The following is a 22,938-nucleotide window of genomic DNA, read 5'->3' as shown; positions in this document are numbered from 1 at the left end:
AAGAACCCTTTGAGTTTGTGGTGTCCGTCTCACGGCTAATATAGCCTTTGCCTTAGCAACAAGGCCAATACAACGCGCAGCCTAATTTTAACTTTGAAAATACAATTGCCTTGCAAATCTGTATTCACGAGTTACCACATTGAGCTGCCTGTAGTTACTATTTTTCAAGCCATTCTATGTGACTTTGACCTTGGTTTAAAAAGAAAAAGCACAGATTTTTTTTTCAGATAATTTCCACAAATATTTGTCGTTTACTTTGTGCAAGACTAATGGCTAGGCACTTGGAGAAAATGCACAGAAGGACAAGATTAAACCACCGACTTCAAAGCATTTGCAGTTTTTAGTCAAGAAGCGACACATGCAAGTATCTGCCCTGCAAAGTCATTTCACATTAGACTGAAATGTCAACCCCGGTAATTTTTCTTTTTGTTCTTCTTACCAGGGGACCATTATCTTACTCATTCAGAGGCTTCCAAAAAATAATTCTCAAAGAAGTAGGCTTTTTGAAACAGAGAGAAAGAAACAAAAAAAATAATAATGCTTTCTTTTAAACTTCAAAATAACTCCTGAAGTCCACATCAGACACAGTAATTGACAGGAAAAAGCTTTTGATTTACGAGAGAAAATGTTTGGCTAAGGTTCTTGAGGATCAAAAGAGAAGACACTGAGAGGAGTGAAATAAAGTTTCATGCTTCAGTGGTGATCTGGTAGTATAAGAAAAAGAATTATGAAGGATAAACACAGGCTGAAGGTCACCCAGGCTCAAGGAGTAGGAGTAAAAGTCCTACATGGATAAGAAGTAAGGGAAGGCAGGAGGCTGGGTGTACGATCCAATAGAACAAAGTAAAAGACAGTGACATTCTGCTTGATGTCATCCTTCACAAAGCCACTCTAAAGCTCACAGGGTCCCTTATGTCACTCGCTCCCAGGGTGTCACCCATTATTCTCACCACAGGCTGTTGGATGCTTCTAAGAGCTTCTTATGTGTTGAAGAAAGTACGTTCATTAGGGTCCCATGGTTTTTCCAAGCCTTTCTAAACTGATCTGTGCAGACATGTTCTTCACAGTGATATCAGACATCGGGGTGCTTGCCTCAAAGAAGGAGAGAGGCTCTTGACCTCCCGAGTGCTGTTTAAGTGTGAAAGCAGAAGTCTCAGAACCTGTATGTGTATGGTGCTGAACTCTGTGATCACATAACATGACAAGTCTGAGAGAGATACCTCAAACAAAGATAACATACTTAAGAGAGAGTGAGAACAGATAGGGCAGTAGGAGTAGGAAAGATGGAGTCCTGTGCGTGTAAGCCTGGCTATCAGCAGCTTTAGCAGCTGTAGAGAAAAGAGCTTGGGCAACAAAGAGCGGGTGAGAAACTGGCATGAGAAGATGTGAGGAAGCTTGCTCACATCTTCGTTGTTTTCTGAAGATTCCATTATTTCCTCGAAAATCACTTAGAGAAGAAACTATGTTAACAGAAGAATGGGAGTATGCATTTACTAAACATAAATAAGTTGCCCACCATTCTGCATACTTCATTGGTATTATATTAAATCCCACAAGGTGGGTGTACTGATTGCCTCTGTTTTACAGCTGAAGGAATTGGGGTTCATGGAGCCAAATGAAATGCTCAGCGGTTTGAATGGCAGTGTTGGTACCCCAATCCAACTATTTCTGACTCTCCAGTTTATAACGCCTCACAGGTAAGTTGGCCCATGTTTTGATGAAGGAAAGTGAAAATGTTGTCAAAGTGAAGGAAGCGAGGTACCGAAAGACAAAGACCCCATGATCTCGCTTATAGAAGAAACTGAAGTCAGGCTTGCCATGATCTCACTTAGAATAGGAGACTGAAAAAAGTCGGGCTTGTAGATGTAGACAGTGGGATAGTGATTAGCAGCTGGAGAGGGTAGGATCAAGGAGAAGTTGGGGAAGGCTGGTCCTGGAGGATGAAGTTAGCATTAGTAGGAGCAAGCGCTGGTGTTCTGTTGCACGACCAGCTGATTGTTATTGGTAATAATGTATTCTCTCCTTCCAAATGGCTAGAGGAGATCTTGACTGTTTCACCACATAAGAAACAGTAAGTGTTGGAGGTGACAGACATGTTATGTGCATATGTATCAAAGTATCATATCACACCCCTTAATTCTGTATAATGGCAGGTAAAAATAAAACAAGAAAAATTTCTGAAAGACAATAGCAGTTTTTGTCATAAAAAATTCAGTTAAAAGATCATGAATATGTATTTATGAGATTCAAAGGTACCATCAGTTAGCACAATACTTCTAAGAATGTGCATTTAATACTTCAATGTCTTACAATTTATACTTTGCTTGCACTTAAATCTCTTTCAAGTTGATATGGATTAAACATGGATTCTAATTCTGTTATAGTACCTCTCCTGAGTAAGTCTTATAGCAGACATAAAATAAATACAGAGAACAACAATCTCCTCTAACTGGCTGTTTTGATTTCCATAGTCCCCCGAGATCAATCAAAGCCCCAAATTATTAAATGGAAACTCCAGAAATAAACAATTCATGAGTTTTAAATTATACACCATTCTGAGTAGCAGAAAATAATCTCATTTTATTTTCCAGAATGAATCTTGCAGCTACATTATATCCACTCTCTATATACTGCTCAACCATTAGCTAATTGTTACCTCAGTGATCAGATGGAATGCCACATTAAAATATTTTTGAATAACGTTTATTTAAGCATTATGAGCCTTTGTTACAATGCCTGTATATTTGCCTCTCTTAGGTCATGTGTGGCAACACATCTTCTTATATCCCCACAAGAAGGACCCCCTTCCAGTGCGATATTTTTTAGATAAAAATCATTTGAGATAAATTTGAGATATTTTGGAGATTAAAGATATTTTGAGAAAAAAATAGAGCCAACATTCACACAAACTTTCTCAGAAAATATTGCAACCATCTTTCCCAATTAAATTAGTGTTGCTAATTTCTTATTATTTTACGTGAGTTATATATTAAATTCCATCGTAAAAATGTATGAATTGGGAACAAATTCATAGTAAATAAAGGTTCTGAGTTATTATTTGCAGCTTCAGCATCCATTGTAAATCTTGGCTGTTTCTGTCAGGAAGAAGAGTGATGGGCTTTTAAGGAAACACCCATCTGGCCTGATTGTCATGTGGGAAATTGCTTCTTAAGTCAATATGTGCCTTTTCTTTTAGGAAACCGTAGCCCTGTGACTGCTTTTTTGGTGTTTTGACATGAAGTCCTTTCCTTTTGTGACAAACTGAGAGACAAAGCACTGGAAGTCCAAGGCTCTTGAATTTCCTTAAGTCTGCATTTCTTCATTTCCTAAAGAGGAATGGTGGTACCTAATATAATGAAGTCATTAGGGGAGTAAATGAAGCCATCCCATTTTATAATGGAATCCACACTGGCTTCCATTCAGAAGATGCTGAGCCAACCTAAGCCACAGGTCAGCAAAATGCTGCAAACTGTGTCCTTAGCTCACTTACAGAGGATTTGGGTTTAGACTATCTATCTTTCCAAAACTAATTGTGATTTCAAGTCACCCACAAAACTTTATTTGGTCCTGTGAATGGGAATATGTCTATAACAAGTGTCTTGAGTAAAGAATTGGAGGTCACATCGGGAGGAACAAAAGAAATCAGAATGCTTTCAGTGGGAAAGGATCATTGGTCTTAAGTAAAAACATTTATTTTGCCATGAGATTGGATTTACCTACACTAAATCATTCTTATTTCTTATTCCGAAAATGAAATATTGACATCTGGAAAGCTACCTTAACCATGCAGGTGACAGCATTAAGGTCAGCCTAGAAAGAAAGTTGACATTAATCCAAGTCAATGAAAAACTTCGCAGGGCCATGGCCAAATGAAGACAATACATTTCCAAGCGCTGATTGAAAATGAAATTAACCCAGGTGAGCCAAAACACTGTGTCTCCATTTTTCTTAAAACTTGCTCATAAATTTTGATGGCACATCTCTATAGGGAAAGAAAATCTCAGCAGTCATTGGTGGAACTGCTTGTGTAGAAAAGTGGTACTTAAGGGAATAAAGAGTAGAAAAATAAGGCTACCCTGTAGGAAATCGTATGTTGTATCATTAGGGTTTTACCCATTTCTATGTATACCTGTGAATATCTATAGGTAAATGTGTGTGTTTCTGGGTCTGAAACCCAGACTTTGTGTTTACTAGGCAAGCTTGCTATCATTGAGCTACATCCACAGCCCAATTTTCTGTATTCTTGATAAAACAAATTACTAGAAAGTTTTTACTGTGTTGTAGGTATAAATGTAAATTCTAGTCCTCAGTTGGTTTATAGATATACACACAGAGAGAAACTTTGTGGGTGTATGTGTATTTATGTGTGTGAATATGTTGTACGTACACCTGTTTGTGTGGGTGTACATGTCTGTGTATGTGTGTGCTTTCAGAAGCCAGAAGAGGACACTGAATGTCCTATTCTATCATTCTTTGCTGTGTTCCTTTCAGACTGGGTCTCCCACTAGACCTGGAGCCTTACTGGTGACCAGCAAGCCCCAGTACCTCCCCTGTTTCCACTTTCTCTTCTCCTCGTCATGACACCGTCTTTGAAAACTGGATTTCAGGATTTGAACCCTGGTCCTGGGCTTCTCCACCAAGTGGTATTACCTATCCTGTTATCTTTCCAGCATCTTGTTCATATGCTTCAAGTCAAAAGACCCAGTAACTATTCATGTTTTACGTCCAGAAAGCAATTCTCGGCGGCAAATAAGAAGATGCGGCCTGGGAGTGAGTGCAATGATGGAGGTGCACGCTGAACACTGCAGACCTGAGGGTGAAGGGGTATTGATCTGAAGAAGGAAAGCTTCATTAGCACGTCATTTCCGAACTTGATCATCAAACATTTCTGGAAGTCCATCCTCTTTGGGGCGTAGTCATACTGAAGATCCGTCACTTTTTTTTTTTTCTCGTTGTCGTTTACGGCTGGGTTTCTTAAATCGTGGGTGGTGAACACATTTGGGGTTACATGAGCAAATGTAGATGTCTTGCAAAATTTGACAAGAGGAGAAGGTTTCCGAAAATGCCAAGAGCAAAAGCTGCTTCAGTCATATAAAGAATCTGACGTGTTTGTGGCGATGCCCACCCATATTGCACCCTGTGACTTCATGGTAGTCTTGATTCTGAGCACACAGCAGGGACACTCTGCATAGTGTGTTGTTATATTACCAATACGGCTGAACACTTGTTGTAATAAGAGCGGCAGGGCTGCGTCCCCTGCACCCAGCCGCCCGCATGGCTAGCTTATGCCCCGAAATAATTACACGGAACCTGTATTCTTTAAATCACTGTCTGGCCCATTAGTTTCAGCCTCTTATTGGCTAGCTCTTACATATTGATCTAACCCATTTCTAATAATCTGTGTAGCCCCACGAGCTGGCTTACCAGGGAGGATCTTAACCTGCGTCTGTCTGGAGTGGGAGAATCATGGCGACTCCCTGACTCAGCTTCTTTCTCCCAGCATTCTGTTCTGTCTACTCCGCCTACCTAATTTTCTGTCCTATCAGGGCCAAGCAGTTTTCTTTATTAATTAACCAATGAAAGCAACAGATAAATCCAAGAACCACCTCCATCAAACACTGAAATACCTTGCTTCAGACTCAAAAGGACTGCACTTTATGGGTTTTAGTGTTTTTATTGTATATAAAAGTTATATAAACATAATGTTTCAGGTGTGGAAAACAAAGAGCACATTTTCCTATTGTCATTCCTTACCAGGTAAATATCAACAGCATAACTTTTGCTTGTATAGTGTTAGAAGGTTTGATATTTAAAATTACTGTTTGAATTGTTGACTTGAGTTTCACAACATAATATTAAGTGAAGTTTGGCTTGGAATTTGGGCAAAATTCTCAACAATTCCTGAAATGACTGTAGACATAGTCTGCCATCTGTACTGTATATTTCTGCAAGACAGCAAGCACCTTTACACACTGAGCCAACTCAGCGGCTCAATTATTATTTTTAAAACATAAATATTTAACTAAACCAGTACTATTTAGTGTTAGGTTGGAGGTTTTCCATTGAAAATCTGTATCAACCTTGCATAAACCATTTGGATGTTTTTGGATTCTATTCATTTCCATTGGTTTCTTTATTTTAATACTATATCAACACTATAATTTTACAGTAAGTATTTTTATTTAGTGATTTGTGTCTTCCAACACTTTTTTTATTATAAGACTGTCTTGAATATTCTTAATACTTTTAATTTACACATACATTTTGCATTGGCTTACTGATTTTCAAAATAATATTTCTGAGATTTTGATCGAAAAGCTATTGAATACAAATATCATATTTCCAGGCACTAACATATAAATAATAGAGTTTTGTAATCTGTGATTTTGCTTCCATTCCCTCAGGTACCCTTTAATTCCATTACCATTGCATTGTGTTTGCTATGAAGAGTTTATATAAGTTTTACTAGATTTATTCCTAAGTACACAATAACTTTGATACTATGATAAATGATACTATTTTAATTTCATCATTTATCATACAGAAATTAATTTGGTTTTTATTTGTCTTTCTAAAAATCTTATCTATACAAATAACTTATCTTCAGCTTATTAGAATTTTCTGATTATACAATAAATCATCTACATATAGCGAATCTCAGTCTCTGTTCTACTCATGTGTTTCCTGGCTCTTTTTCTTGAATTTGTGCTCTTGCTAGAAGCTCAAGAGAAATTTTAGTTAGAGTTGATACTAGGGGTCTATACTAATCTTGCTACTAATCTCAAGAGAGACATTTTCATTTTTTTTTATTATTGAACATTTTTAAATAAATTTTTTTTCTTGTTGATATTGTCTTTTTGACCAAAGTATTTTCTTGTATTCTTGGTTTGCTATGTTAAAAAAGCACAAATTGGTAAATGTCTAATTAAATGTTTTCCAGATTTTCTGGAGTTTTAATTTAAAATATGTAACATTTTCCTGGACTTCCATTCTTTAGCAATCCTTCAGAAACAACTGATTCCGAGCAACTCTCTATTTACACGTCAGACTCTTGGCACTTCTTTCCCTGGACATAGCACACTGTATTTGAACTGACAAATATCCTAGGAAGAAAGTTGTACAGGATGCTCAACTTAACTTTAGTGGGACCCCTTCTGCTCTAGAGCATGGCTGTCATGCTCCTATTAATTTGGGCAGTTTTTTCTCACCTTCAAATGTATGTCTGCTTATTTTTTAAATCTAGTCAGTTATAATTTTCAGAATGTAACCTGATGCCGGCTGTAAAGTCTTGCCCAGGATTTTTGTTTCATTATTAATTATATTAGTGTGCTTCCATCCTTGCAACTTGTTATTGCCAAGATATGCATGTTCAGATTATCAGCAAGTTTGAGAACACAATCTGGTAAATCCTTTGTCTTGTGTACCTGAGATGTCTGGTTTGGAACACCCCCGAATATCTCTGGTCCTGTTTGTCAAACATTTTCTTTCCTTGTCTATGTCTCCACATTTCTTGTGCTGGATGTCCCTGGGCACAGTCAGTACTTTTGTTTCATGACTCGCATTGGCCTGTGCAGTAGGGGGCTGGAATATTCTTGGAGGCCATCCCTACATTGTACTTGTTAGTAATAACTTAGCTGATTATGGAAGTAACTTCAAACTACATAAACGTATGACCTTAGGTCCAAACTAAATGTTTTTCTTCACTTAAGCCTTAGTTCACTCCCTGAATACTTGTGTCCACTCCCAAACCATCCAATACAAGAAGGAAATTAGATAGAGGGGAATTAGAGCTGGAGACAGCAGTCTTAACCCATGCTCTGTCAGTGATAACATTATCAATCACTTCAGGAATGTAAATGCCTTCGGGGTTGAAAAAAAGCATATATATGTATATATAATATACACACATATATGATATTATTAAATATTTTATATAAATACATAATATAAAAACCCATTTATATTTTATATATAAATATGCATATATTTATATAAATATAAACAAGTAATATACATATTTATATATGTTATACTTATTGGAGAGGCATTCATTTGAAAATTTTAAAAATAGGGTACACTATTTCAGGTATGTCTGACAGATAAAATGTCTTAATTTACAATTTTTTTTTTTTTTTTTTGCCAGGACATATGGTCATGTAAACCTATGCTAGGCCTCCTCTCAAGGTTTGGGGAAAGGCTTGCTCAAATGAAGAGCTCTGAAGCCGACACCTCTCAGTGTTTGATAAAACCATGGAACTAAGTAGCTTTCTCCAGCTGTGAGGATGCCAGTTGAATGTATAAGAGATACTCCCATCCACGTCTTCACAGGCAGCTCAAGGAAGCTCCTTAAGGAATCAAGTGTGGAAAACTAAGGTGAGAGAGACAAGAGGAAGTACAGAGCCTCCAGGTGAGACCGAAGGGCACAGCCTCAGCTCAGATGCCACTTGGGCAACCTGCCTTGAAGAATCCAGCGCTGAGCACAATGAGGCACTTGCTAAATTCTTCAAGGGCTCAAGTGTTTATGAATGATGAGGAGCACATAGGGGATGCACTGTCATAATATTCATGGCATTGAGCTTCTTCCAATCCGAGCCTTTGTAGAATTATTTCTTCTGTTTTCTCTCAAATGTCTTTTCCCGGTGCATATAAACATGTTGCCATTCCTTAAGACCCATTTCAGCTTCTCCCCACCTCCATCTTGTTTTCTTTTCTCATTTGGAGCCTCTAGTATGTATGCTGTTCAGGATTAGAATTCTTCTTGAGACAATCTTATCTTTCTGAACGATCTCCGAGCTGCTGGCAATGCATGTTGATTCTCCTTCAGCTTTGTATTCCCAAAATGCCTGTATATGAGTTACTGAACAGGAGAACAATTGGGACTTGTTACCATTGTGAGGATTTATGAGAAGAGTGCAGGGAAGGAGAGATTAGGTAATAAAAAGCCACTATCTCTTTTCTAATATTGAGGCTGCACTTAGAGCAGAATATGTCTGAAGAGGTGGACATTTTTGTATATACTTCCGTTTCCTATTTTGCTAATAGATTATGGAGACAGTGTTATTCATTTCTCTCCTTTATACTCATTTATACATTATGTTTTGGGAAAAATCATGACAGTATTTAAATCACGGTATCTTTGGGCCTCAGCAAGAGTTAATAGCTAACGATAGATCCAGGGAGAGAGTTCAATACAGAGCCTACCGGAAGTTCATGCTTGATTCTGTTTTGAAGTCTTGTTTAATTTTGCTTCATATATTTCTGTCTGAGCTATGAGAGTTTACTTATACAGGACTCAAGTTAGGGAGACAGAACAGACGCTGCTTAAAGAAAGAAAAGCTATCATTGTCATGACATAAAATGTTTAAAATGTACTCACTGTGTACTCCCTTGCTTTAATTTGCACTGAAAAGTAGCATGACCTTACCTTTCTTGCCAATGGGGCCAGACTTGCCAATATTGCCCTGGGGTCCCATATCACCCAGATCTCCTTTAACTCCTGAAAAGGAAAGCAATTCGTTCTTAGAGCATGAGGCCTTTCCTTTAAGGATGTGACTAACATGATATTTAATTCAAGAAAAACAGCTATATATATATATATATATATATATATATTTATATCTCCATATTATACCTAAGATACCTCATAGTGGTGGTTAGTTTTCTCAACACTTAGGCTGACCTGTGGGCATATCTGTTGGGGTTGCCTTGGCTCTGTTCACTGAGTTGGGAAGACCCATTCATTGTGGGTGGCAACATTTCCTGGGTTTGGGTCTTAGACTATAAACACACATAAGGAAAAGAAGGAGGCAGGCATACACACACTAGCACTCTTTGCTTCCTGTTCCTGACTATGGTTGCAATGTGTAAGGACCCCTCCCCCCAAGCATCAGCTGCTGTCGCATCCTGCCTGTGATTAACTGTAACGCTGCACCCAAAGCTCTTCCCCCTTCAAGTTGCTCTTTCCCTTCAGAGTATTCTATCACAGTACCAGGAGGTGAAAGCAAGACACTAACTTGTATCCTGCGCTATGTGTGTTATATTTAAACAGACTTAGATGGTATCTATTAATTGAAATGTGAGGGATTCTGAAAATCCCGAGTTTGTTGGTATTAAAATATTTACTCCAGCAATCTTCTCAAATGCCCATAGCAGGAGGGGTCGTAAAATAAAGGGTAGGTAAGCGGCGGGGTTTGTTTTAGATGTGTTCACTTCTAGGTACATTTCTGGCTTTGCTCTAGGATTGATTTCTCTCTCTCTCTCTGCTTTCAAACAAGATTTGACAGTTTTAGCTACTTCAAAAGAGGAAAGAGAATGTGGAGCCATAAAATCCGGTGATGAAAGAGATCCCCGAAATTGTCTTGCTGAAGTTCTGTTGCTGGTTTTTGTCTTTTGAGACAGCATCTTGCCCTGTAGCCCAGATGGGTTTGGAGTTCCCCATGAGTGCCCGGCTGATCTCCAATACAGCAGTTCCGTCTCAAGCCTCATGGATGCTGGGACTGCAGCTCTCTTTACTGATGGGCTTGTAATCCTAAGACTTATCATCAGAGACCCCTATAATATTCTAAAGTCATTTCTTGCCTTAGAAAATGAAAGTAATGACAAAAATGACTTAAAAATGGGTATGGTGGCACACACATTTAATGCCAGTACTCAGGAGACAGAGGCAGACAGATCTCTATGAGTTAAAGGCCAGCCTGGTCAACACAGCAGATTTCAAAACAGTCAAGGCTACACAGTGAGACCTCTCAAAAAAAAAAAAAAAAAAAAAAAAAAAAAAACAAAAAAAAAACCACGAACTAATAAGTAAGAAAAAGTGATAATATAAAACCATTTATTAGTTACAAATTGGTTTTTTGATAATAACTTAGCAACTGACATAAGACTTAAGTCAGTCTTTCTCAGATTGAGGGTCTAAGGGTTTCAGGGTCTTTTCAACTCTTTAAATTATTCAAAAATTTAAAATGTGCGATCCATGGGAACCATTCGGTGAGGGGTGGAGCAATTCAGGTGTTTAGACAATACATGGCGGCCCAGGAGCCTTTTCTTTCTTTCTTTAGCTTTAGTAAAGTTTACTTTTAGTTTTATTCGTAAGAACATCCAAATAGCTTTTGTCTTACACTTGTCTGCTTTGCTTCCACTCCCTCCAGGACCCGTTACTGCCTGGTTACATTGTTTTTGTTTGTTTGTTTCTTTTTTCTTTCTTTTTTTTTTTTTTTTGTTATAAGGAAATAGAAGCAAAGAAATACAGAGATTGGGAAAAGATGAGCACTTCAAAGGACCAAGCAGCCCTTTCTACAAACACAGCTAAGTTTCTAATAACTCACCATCCTATCTTTCCCCAGAGACTGCTACTCCCCGAACCACAGAGTCTGAACTGCTCAGACCAGCCTTAACGATACGGCTTGAGAAATATGACAAAGTCTAGCCATCAGGCAAGCTCATAGGTGCGTGGGCTGGTCATGGAACTCACATCTGAAGCTATATATATCTCTAGCATTGTGAAACTGCTAATTTCCAAGACAAGGGGGACAGGGGAGAATGAACGTTTGCACATTAGAATGGCCATTTCCGACAGGTCAGCCTACCTTTTGGTCCCCTGCGTCCCATTTTGCCATCCTTGCCTTCTTCTCCTGTGTCTCCTTTTTCACCATCTTTTCCTTTTAAAACAAGACAAGAGAGAATTGTAGATCATCTCAAATAAGGACTAACTAAGCCCATTGTCTCCACGGAAGGAGATTATGCTCAAATGCCGTTGCAGCTTGGATGTGAGGATATACTTAGGCCCCAGGGGTTGCACAACTGCAAAAAAAGAACTTCAGTTGCAGCCATCGGTGTCGCTGCAGTTTCCTGCACTGAGATCTCACAAGACCAACTGTCGCAATTTGTCAAGGATGGGAGAAGGGCTCATGGGTCCCTGTCCCTAACTGATGAACTCTTGGCTATTGATAGACGCTGGAAGTGGCTCATTTTCTTTGCCTTTGAACCCACTGTTGATTCCACAAGACTTTAATAGATAGTCCCAGACTCAGCCGGTCACAGAACACAAGAAATAGATACGGATATAAGAAATAGGTTTTTTTTTGTGTGTGTGTGTGTAAGAAGAGAGGTAGATAGGGATGGGAGGGAGTTAAGAGATGGTAGGATATTAGAGGAGTTATCATGTAATCTACCTATGAAGTTGTGTAATTAATTAATTTCTTCTATCAGCATTAGAGGAACCCTACAGTTGAGAAATGGACTGGAAAGCTAAGAATAGGAGCCTAGGGGTAGCAGTGAGCTGACAAGCACCTGTATGTGGCAGTGACTCTTAGCTACAGATGAGTGTAGTGTCAGCACCTTGAACCATTCTAACTGGCTAAATGAAAGGCTTAACGAGAGGTGGAGAGGCGTCTTGGAATATGAGTTAGAAGCTGTAGATTATAATATGGTGGTAGGGGCTAATAGTTTGAGAAATTCTTTGATAAGTCAGTGATAGAGATTTTTGATTTTGGAGGAAGACAGGTTCAGACTTGAGTCCCAGCCCCTGCAGTACATATCTGGAGGAATGTGAACATACGACCTTCTTTCCTGAGTCTCGCATTTTTTTCCCCGAAAATTAAATAGTAACACCTACTTGAATGAACTCCTAAGAAGTTTACACAGGCTAATATACACAGAAGATTGGGGCACAACTGGTATGTAATGATAGCGGCTAATGTTATTCTCTCCTACATCCTGTGTTCCCTCTTCCTTCTTGTGGGATATCACCTGCCCCCTCCCCCCCCCCCGACTTGTCCAGTTGTTTTAGAATCAACAAGGTAAGAATGTGAATGTGCTTTGGAAATAAAGAGAAAACACATGCCATGTTGTGACTAGATACCCACATTATCACCATGGCCATCTCAGGACCGTGGAAGCTTGAGGAATGATGGGAAAATTAGATTCCAGGCTGTGAAGTTATCCAAGCATCTGGCTCTTTTACAAGAGCATCTACAGGATCCTTCTGAAGCTGGCTTTTATGGCGATGCTTAGAAGATCTCTGGTCAGACTGGAGGAGTTAAGGTAGACTGGAGGGTGTTTTCCAGTGGATGTTTATTTAGCGAGGTTAATATGTGCTGTACAGTTGATTTTGACATGGAATTGCGACGATTTCAGGAGATAGAAACTATTCTTGCTCTATTTCACAAACAAAAACAAAAAGCAAGACACGCCCCCCCTAAGATCCTGTGTTGTTAAGTACTTTTGAATGACCATAGAATTTCTGCGTATTCCAGCGAGAACTCTCCCAATCTATTTCTGCCCTCCTAATGTAAACTTGGCACATACATTGTAGTCATTTGTGACTCCTAGCAGATGGTGGAGTTTAGGAAAGTTGGCACTTTGTCAAAGTTTTCAGAGAGAAAAGTGAAGTTACAAGGAAAATAATTTGACAATCAGGATTACCTTCTAAACAAGAAAGATAGTAGGAATTATATTAGTATCCTAATGACTTGATTCATATAGAATGTAACTTGAGGTAGATTTGTTGAGATCTGGGTTTGCCACTCACTACTAGTTGAGGGATTCCTCCTCCTGGAAACCCCTTTATCTTTCTGAGTATTGTTTTACTCAGTGATAGAATGGATAAAGAATTTTTTATTTGTGTGCATGTATGTGTGATGGGGGATGTCCCCTCTGTATGCTGTGAATTTGTTTGGTTAATTAATAAAGAAACTGGTATGGCCTGGTAGGGTAGAACAGAGCTAGGCAGGGAAAACAAAACCAAATGCTAAAAAAGAAGGGCAGAGTCAGGGAGAAGCTGGAGCTGCTGCCAGAGACAGACGTGCTGAAACTTTGCTGGTAGACCATGACCTCGTGGTGATGCACAGATTAATGGAGATGGGTTAATTAAGATGTAAGAGTTAGGCATTAAGAAGCTAGAGCTAATGGGCTAAGTAGTGATTTAAATAATATAGTTTCTGTGTGATTATTTCAGGTCTGAGCTGCTGGGCAGTCGGGAAACAAACAAGCAGCCTTCTTATAGCATATGTGTTTTCCAGGAGATTATTTTTGTTCCTTTATCTCTTCCTTTCTTTCTTCCATCATTCCTGCCTCTTAAGTGACATTATATAGAAAATAGTGCCTTCTCTATCATTGCCAGATTGAGTTAAATTCTTTTGATTACCTTTGTTGTTTAAAATACCTCTTTAGCCGGGCGGTGGTGGCGCACGCCTTTAATTCCAGCACTTGGGAGGCAGAGGCAGGCAGATCTCTGTGAGTTCGAGACCAGCCTGGTCTACAAGAGCTAGTTCCAGGACAGGCTCCAAAACCACAGAGAAACCCTGTCTCGAAAAACCAAAAAAAAAAAAAAAAAACCTCTTTATATTCAATGTGCCAGCTCATTTCTGTTTAGAAATCCAGTCTTCTGTGAGTTAAGGGATAGGCTGCCATCCTAAACAATTTTTTTTTGCTTGTACATAGAGAATTTAGCACTGCCTGATACTTGAAATGTAATAGGATTTGCTACACTTTGTCTAAAGCATATGACACTTTACAAATGTTATGATAGTGTTATTGAATATTATGAGCCAAAGTGTCCATACTAGTTGGCATGTACTCTATCATTTGATTCCCATGACAACCTTTCAGAAGGATGCTGTGCTCAGCTCCAATTTACAGATGAGGGAAAGAGGTCAATTAGAGGTCATGTAACATCTGCATGGCGGAAGCATGTGTAAATGGTAAACTTGGGATGAAAAATTTACCATTTTAATGAGTTTCTTTCTTCAAATCCCATGTTCTGCCCAAGGGCAGTGATTTTGGGTGAAGTCTTCTCCCACTCTTGGGACCTGGATCACTGATCCAAAGGGACTAAAGAGACACATCTTGCTCAGTAAAGGGCAAGCCACATTGATATGAATATTGGTACTGTTAATGGTTCTCTTCCCTGCTTCCCTCCCTGTGGTCTTTCCTATTCAGTTCCATGCAAGTGTCTCACTGGAGGAGGCAAGGTGAGTGGCGTAGTCATGTGCTGCTCCCTGGTGGCTCCTGACAGGAGATCGTGGAGGGCAGAAACCGGGCTATGGTTCTTGTGATTTGTATGACTGCACCCAGCTGTCCCGCTAGAGCCGAAGTAAACAGCTTGTGCCTTTGCCTTACACATGGGTCCTGCTTATTTAATTAATGAAAACAGAGGGAGACATAAAAACAAGCGCTAGGAAGGACTCCCACATCTCACTGTTGTCTTTTAGCCTCTTGAAAATATTCCACTGGATTGCTGGGCATATTTAGACCACCATTCCTTCATTAAAAAAAATAATAATCACTTGCATGTAAAAAACCGAGGAAAAGCCAAGCTGTAATAAACTGATCCAGAGTTTCTAGAACTCATTCGTTTGCTCCTCCAGGCCACCAGCATGCTGTAGTAATCTTTCCAGCAGAATTTCACTAGAGCAGACAGTTAACCATATTTTCTTAGGTAGAAATTTATTTGAAATTAAAAAACAGAACTCAAGTCTGAACCATGAATGCACATGGAGTTAAGTATGAAAAAAATTCTTACATTCAGTTTGGAAACGCTAAATAAAGTCACTGGAAACTGTGTCCTTCCCATGGTTAGAGTAATCTGAGCGGCAGGAGAGGCGTTGTCAGCAATCTGATCACTGTTCAAAAAAAAAGGTCCATGCAGCCCAAGCCCCCAAAAGCTGCGTTCAGTCCTAAAGCAACCTCCTCGTCCTGCCTTGCATTCTGTTTTCAAATTTGCCAGCTCTGTCTCCTGCTTTGTGGCTTTCAGTGGAAAGACTGATTATTCTGAGACGCTTCTTGCGCCTCCTGGAATAAGGGGTCATAATGGACCCGCACTGCCCCTTCTCCAGGCATTTGGCTGAAATACTTAGACCTTCGTGAGACCTGAAGCTTTTCTCCTTGCTCACCTTCGTCTGTTTACCATTCCCTTAGTGCTTTAATTTGCCCCCCTGTCTGCTGTTGTTTCAATTCAGTCCCTTCTACACAGCTCGCCCTAAGGCAGAGGGACCGCACAGGATTGTTGAAAGTTATTGTTTCGCCTCTCTGAATCTTAGTGTGCTGATGTGTGAAACTGAGAAAAATCAGGCCGACCCCATAGAATGGTTTCAAGTGAAAGGTATCGCATCCAGTTAGTTGAAGAGTATTTGCTACTCATTTGGTGTGCTCCTCTGTTGGTGTTTTAATAAGAAGCCAAAAAGTGATCATCCGTACATATTTACTACCCCAGCCAGTACCCTGCAATCTTTATGACATTTCACTTGATCACATGGTCTTTTTGTTTTCACGATAAAAATTTTCACTGGAAGATGAAAGACAGATACGCCAGTACTGAGACATGACCACTAACTTGATGCTTCTGCTTCAGCTATTTTTTTTTCTGATTAGGAAAAAAAAATTCAGACATGACTATGTATTATCCTTAAACACATCAACAATTGTCTCTAAATGGTAGGAAGAGCCTCCTGTGTAAACACATCCCTATTACAACAATATTGCTTTTTGTTCAAGTACTTGTTCAGATCAGCTTCATAGAATACTGTGAATACTCCCTTATCCTAAGTCTGTATTGTTATGCTCTTGAAGTCTAATCTAGTAAGAAGGAGAAATGAACTTCTGTTTATTTCTCCTTCTTACTAGATTAGTAAGAAGCCAAAGTTCACAGGTGTGAACTTGAGTCATTTGAGAACAAATCACGAACAATAAGATCATTTTTTTTCTGCTGAAAGAATTGCTAATAAACCAAAGGAGGCTTGCGGGAAGACAAATTCCTATTGGTAAGTTATAGAAAGAAATAGTCCTTAGAAGGTTGAGTATAAACTCAGGGAGTCCATAGGCTCTAATCTTACACATCACAAGTTCAAGTTCTCATCACATCAATTACCAGCTCTATAATTTGGATGGAGAGTGATCTCCTGCAGTCCTTTTCTTAAATACTTGGGAGGTGGTAAAGCCTTTAGCAGGTGGGGCCTGGTATGAAGTTATTTGTTTGGTCTTTAAGGATTTTCTCTCACATGAAATTTAGAACTCTAGCTCCTTCTTTTTGTGTTTCTTGGCTATGAACTAAGAAATGTGCCCTTCAATGGACTCCGCCATTGTCATGTATGTCACCACTCGTGACCTGAAAGTAATGGATTAGCTCTGAACATTAAAGCAAACCTTTGCTATGGTTATGAAAAGTTGACTAATACTCAGATTTTTTTCAGCTTCTGTGTGCTACTTAACTTTCCAATGCTTTTGTTCTTTGCCCATTGCTAATTTTAAACTACTAGAGTATCTACCCATGTTAGACTTTCCCATACTGAGGGCAGTTTCATTCATCCACAACATATCACTCCTTGAATAACTTTGAATAGCTCTGGGATGGAAATTGGCAGCAGAGGAAGAAACCAGCCAATCAGTCTTCTACTCATTGCTGGAAGTAGTGGGGAGTAAGGGCTGTCCTTTTTGCATTGTTACTACTGGTTGTCTCCAGGAAGGCTCCATCAGCTGTCTAAACAGTCATGTACTTTAGCAGCTTACCATCACTTAGTTAATGGGAGTCAAGATAATAAGGCAATGTGTAATGTAAAGTAGATCTTAAAACCAGGAAACTGGATTTTCTGTCCTCCAGAGGGAGCAGTGGATTACTCTGTGGTGATTATGGGACCAGGTGACCTTTTATCACAGTTCTGTCTAGCGTGACACACCGAGGGGATGTTGTCCTAACATTTGACTTCAGCAAATCCTAAAAGGAAAGCAGCTAGATCAGTAAAGGAAGGGTGCACTGCAGGGGTTAGGTGTCTGCTCTCAATATCTCTGCATGGCAGAAATACTGTAGGAAATACAGTGTAGGAAAGGGGAAGCCAAGGCTTGGTTACTTAAGAACAACAAACAACAATGTGTTGCCCAGAAACAGAACCACAGTTTACCTGGTGGTGGGGCAGGAGATGCCTGGGAATTTTCCCAAGAGTCTCAGGTAACTTGCAGTTACATCATCGTACTGAATGTGCCTGAATGCATGGTTCTACTCATGTGGATCCACATGAAGAGTTTTCCTAACACAGTTAAAGTGGTCCAAAAATAATGATTCTTCTAGGCCTACAGAATAAAAGAACCAACCTCATCTTAATTAACTGGGACGCTTGCCCCTAATTAAAAAGGCCGTTCCAGGGAGAATTTATAAGATAAATAGCAACACTTTAGAAAGATGTGAATTAGCACTACCAATTCATGGAAAGCTATGGCCTCGGTATGGGCAATGACAAATTAAAGATATTGATGAGCTCTGAAAAATGTCAATTTACTGACTTAGGTATCAGAGAAGGATAGAATCATGTTAGCGACACACACTTGAGCAACTTGTTATGAAATCAGTCTTCTTGCCTTGGCTTTGTTCTCTTCTACAATTAGATTGACAATCCATTGAAGATGCTTGGTGCTTTGTAGAATTGCATATTTAACCAATTTTAATTTTCTATGTGCAAAATAATCATATCCATATTAAAATGATATAATTTTCTAAGGGCTCCAGCATTGGGAAGAACATATTTATTAAGCGCTGGGTAAGATTCAAATCTATACATATTAATGTACATATATGTATATACACTTTGGATATTCATATATTATATGTACATATACAGACAGGCTCAAATCTTGAATTTCCCAAATAACAGCTAGTTAACCATACGTTAAATAATGTATACTTCCACTTTAACAAATCGTTGCATTTAATAAATAATTGAATCATAATGCTAATAAATGACTTGTCAAGTTCTTTAATCAATTGTTTAAAGTTAAATTAAATATTATACTAAAGAATTTACTTCTCTTCTTAAAGTTTTTCATTGAAAAATATGATAGTGCCTTTCCTATGGAACTACTTGAAAATTATATGAGATTGTGGATGCTAAAATTCATAGCGGAGTCCTTGACTCAAATGTGCTCCATTTGTAAGGATTGTGTACATTGGGAATGGGCATTCACCGATTTTACTTTTTTTTGGTATGCTTTTATCCTGTAATTTTGGTAACAGCTTCATAATGTTCTGTAGGAAATCACACTCTCATTAGGATATGGTTTGGAGAGCAAATTGGGATGTGACCCACTAGGAAACCAAGCATCTCAGTGTAAGCATTTTTAATTAGAACTTTCAAAATGAGACGGGGATCAATCTGTCTTTAGGGGATGCAGAGATTCTGAATATAAACTCACAGCCAGAGGAAGAACAGACTTTACACTGAAGTAATTAACGGGAAGAATCATACCCAGACAAGAAGACTGAGTCTAGAACAAGTTGCTCATGTGTGTGGCTCTAGCCTGGCTCAATTCTTTCCTGATACTCAAGTCTGTAAATTAGCTTTCTCCCCCCTGTTTGCTGTTCTGGCTTGTGTTAGAGTCTTTCACTTGCTAATACAAATTTCCTAATAATGTAATTACTAAACGATGATTAAGACAGCAACACCCTTCTCCATGGCAAAAGTAGAGCTGCAGGAAGCCAATAATTACTGTAACAAATGCTAAAAGAATCTGTTACAGGAGCAGAGAAAAACCACCTGCCTCCATCTGCCCATATCCAGCTCTTCATTCTCTTTGTTAGGAAATAGGAGCATCTCCAAGAGAACTTCAACAGAATAGATTTACATCTAAGACCGAAATGAACTAGAAGACAAATTTGTTAGTATATTAAGCACCAGCATGTGCTAAATCGTTCTCATGAATAAAAACTCGTGAGTATTTATGTTCATTTGGGTGATATGTTCTTCACAGATCCAGGTCAAGAGTCATCTAGGTACAGGCATTCCGAGATCAGGTGTACTGCACTTCAGCAGAGAGAATTAATGGTGCTCCCTGTGGGGTGTTCCTCTAGCACTTTATAGTTTCCTGCCATAAGGTGTCACCCAGGATTGCGTAGATCTGAAACAGCATTCTGTCTTCCTTGTATTCCTGGCACTTGGTATCAAGTCTGAGCTGCAATATGTGCCTGCTCAATAAATGATCTTGAAATAAAAGAAGTAACATCCCCAAAGACAAGATGGATAAATGTGAGCTTAATGACAATGCAGTCAAATGAATTTGTGATGGATTGAAATGTCATTCTCAATACTGTCTGATTAATGAATTGGCCTCAGTCTGTATTAACAGCCTATAAAGCAATAAGGCAGCCCAGGAAAGCACACAAAACACCGACCTTGCTACTGCCCTGCAGCGTCTTTCTTTCTTCCTCTAATTTATTTTCTCTCCCAATATTTCCATCACGCTCAAATTTCCCAGGTTCAATAGTCAAGCCCGTTTTATAATTTATCCTTGCTCAGGCCCATCGGGAGTCTTGCTCTTTCTGATTTTCTACCTTAGTTTTTTCTCTTGTTCCTGTTACCCCTGTCTTACTTATCCCTTCTTCATGCTCCAAATCACCAAATAGGTGATTCCTAAATGATTTTCATGGTGCTTAATTAATTGATGCATCAAGCACAATTACAATAGTTTCTGTTCAACAAACAGTGGAAATACGGTTTATGATTTACATCGATCTAAATTTTGCTTTGTCAAATCATCTTACAAGGGAATCCTGAAAACCACATTTTTTGCTATGACTGCCTCATCCAAAATGCTCCAAGAAGTTATCTGTTCAGAGGCTAATGCCACAAACATCTGTTTAGTCTAGTAAATGGCCTTTCGTGCTGACATCAATAGAACTTTCCCACGTTATTTTCTAGTCTTGATCTGTATAATCTTGCCCAAGTTGTTTGTTCCCTGGTCATCAAATGCCCTTCAACTCTTGCTATCACTAAATGGCACATATATTTTTTTTTATGTGAAATTTGTCCACATTAAGAAGAAACCAAAAGCTGGAAAAGACAGGCAAACATATTGACCTGATGAGAGTTTAAGCAAATATACATAAATTTACAAGATTTATAAACAAATAAATGGCAAAAGGAAAAGTGAATATTAGACATCAAAAACAAACAATTGTCATAATATATATAAAAAACTTGAGATACTTCCTTTGACTTCCAAATGACAATGAATGGTTTTAAATACAATACAGTTTTATGTTAAAAGTAACAATGATGGACTAGAGAGAGTGATCTGCCTTTGAGCATATGTAGTATGTCTCCTAGGGAGTGTAGTATGGCAATATTTAGAATAAGGAAGATAAATAGAATGACTACGTAGGAAAACCTCAGTGAGTGAAATGGTTCCAGAAATAGAAGATATCTGTAAAATGAAAAATCATTAGCTTTTCTTATAATCATCACTTTGAAATGCTCTCATAATTTGAAAAATATGCCAAAAAATAATGTAAAAAATCTAAACCCTTTCTCTTCCTGTATAAATCCTACCTATATATTCTGTCTCAAGTTAATTCCTACATTATCCGAGTTTGCTGATAGCATTGTTTCCGTGGAAAGTCACCATCTGGTTCCTTGTTACTACTCTCTAATTGCTGCTTTGACATTTTATTTAAGTAATACACTTGTAATTTACTTCATATTAATGTCAACTACTTAATTTGACTAGACTATTTCTGTGAAACACTGGGATATCAAGTGTCATTCACAGCCTCAATTTTGCGTTCATCTTCATTGAACAAATATCTCTTGCATTTCTGCTTACTTGGATATAAAATACTGTGTTAGGCCCTAAGAAATTGAACATTGTCTTAAATAAAACCAGAACTGTGCCTGAGACATTGGTGAAGGACCTCTGAACAATGTCTTGCAATGCTGTTTAACAAGTGAACCTTTGCAAAGATCAAAGACCCTGGAGGTAAGATGCTTCTTTTTTTTTTTTTTGAGTTCAGTATAGTTGATCTCCTTTCACCCCTCACCCTACACTCATATTTCTTGCCATAATCCTAGAGTATAAAACAAGAGGACATTGGAGAATATGCAATGATAGGATGAATTTGGAGCGACTCAGCTCCAGTTAATAAAGACATGTAGACAGACACAGAGACTCTGAGAATGCTGTACGTTAGTTGTGTATATACTCATGTGTTCAGGTTTAATTACTATTAATTAGATATCTAAATATTAGATAATCGAAAGGGCAACAGAAAGCCACATGCTAGTGCAGTAGGGAAAATAATATCAGAATTTCTCACCTGATAATGAAAAGGTAAGAAAAATGCCATAAAAATGATCAAACTACGAGTTCATCTTTTTTGTCCATTTTACTTTTATTGAAAAATGATTTTTCCATATAATACATTCTGATTACAATTTCTCCTTCCTTAACTCCTCCTGGACCCTTCCTGTTTGCCCACCCCTCTAAATCCACAGACGTTTTGTTTCTGCTGAGAAAATGAAGCAGCTGCTCTAACGAGGGAGGTGGGTCACCTAGCTGCAGTCTTCAGTTCTGCTTCAGCTCCTCCCAAACCAGTACCCCAGTTTCTCCAGAAAGCTCCTGCTGCAGCCTCCCTACCTCCCAGCTTGCCCCCTTATCCAATAGATCACATAGATCTTCCCTTCCTAAACCAGATTCCCTTCCACTCCTATTCCTTCAGTCACATATTGACCCACATACTGATAGTGGGAGACTTCAACACCCCATTCTAGCCAACAGACAGGCCAATCAGGCAAAAACTAAACAGAAATTCTGGAGCTAACTGACGTTATGAACTAAAGGGAACTAGCAAGTATTTATAGAAGAGTTCACCCCAATACAAAACAATTTGTCTTCTTTTCAGCATCTCATGGAACTTTCTCTAAAATTCACCACATACACAAAGCAAATCTCAACATATATGAGAAAATGGAAATAACTCTCTGCATCCCATCTGACCATCACAGAGTAAAGCTGGATATTCACAACAATAGAAATCTTACAGACTCATGGAAATTGAACACCTCTCTACTCAGTGAAAAAATGGGTCAAGACAGAAATTAAGAAAGAAATGGAAAACTGTCTAGAATTGAATAAAAATAAACACATATACAATATACCTAAATTTATGGGCTGCAATGAAGG

The 22,938-nt window shown here is 38.6% G+C and overlaps 1 protein-coding gene across 1 annotated transcript in view; it reads right to left on the bottom strand.

Moving 5' to 3' along the window:
- Colec10 (collectin subfamily member 10) overlaps positions 1-22,938 on the bottom strand; it is a 254,123-nt gene that overhangs the window by 6,065 nt on the left and 225,120 nt on the right. The window contains exons 5-6 of the mRNA XM_057791887.1: positions 11,586-11,657; positions 9,425-9,496 (exon numbers count right to left, since the gene is read on the bottom strand). Coding sequence (XP_057647870.1) covers positions 9,425-9,496; positions 11,586-11,657 — 144 coding nt within the window. The remainder of the gene's footprint in view (positions 1-9,424; positions 9,497-11,585; positions 11,658-22,938) is intronic.

Source organism: Chionomys nivalis, chromosome 17 (assembly GCF_950005125.1).
Source record: "Chionomys nivalis chromosome 17, mChiNiv1.1, whole genome shotgun sequence".
NCBI lineage: Eukaryota > Metazoa > Chordata > Mammalia > Rodentia > Cricetidae > Chionomys > Chionomys nivalis.
Note: the sequence above shows the minus strand (reverse complement) of the source record. Positions and strands in the feature narration are given on the sequence as shown.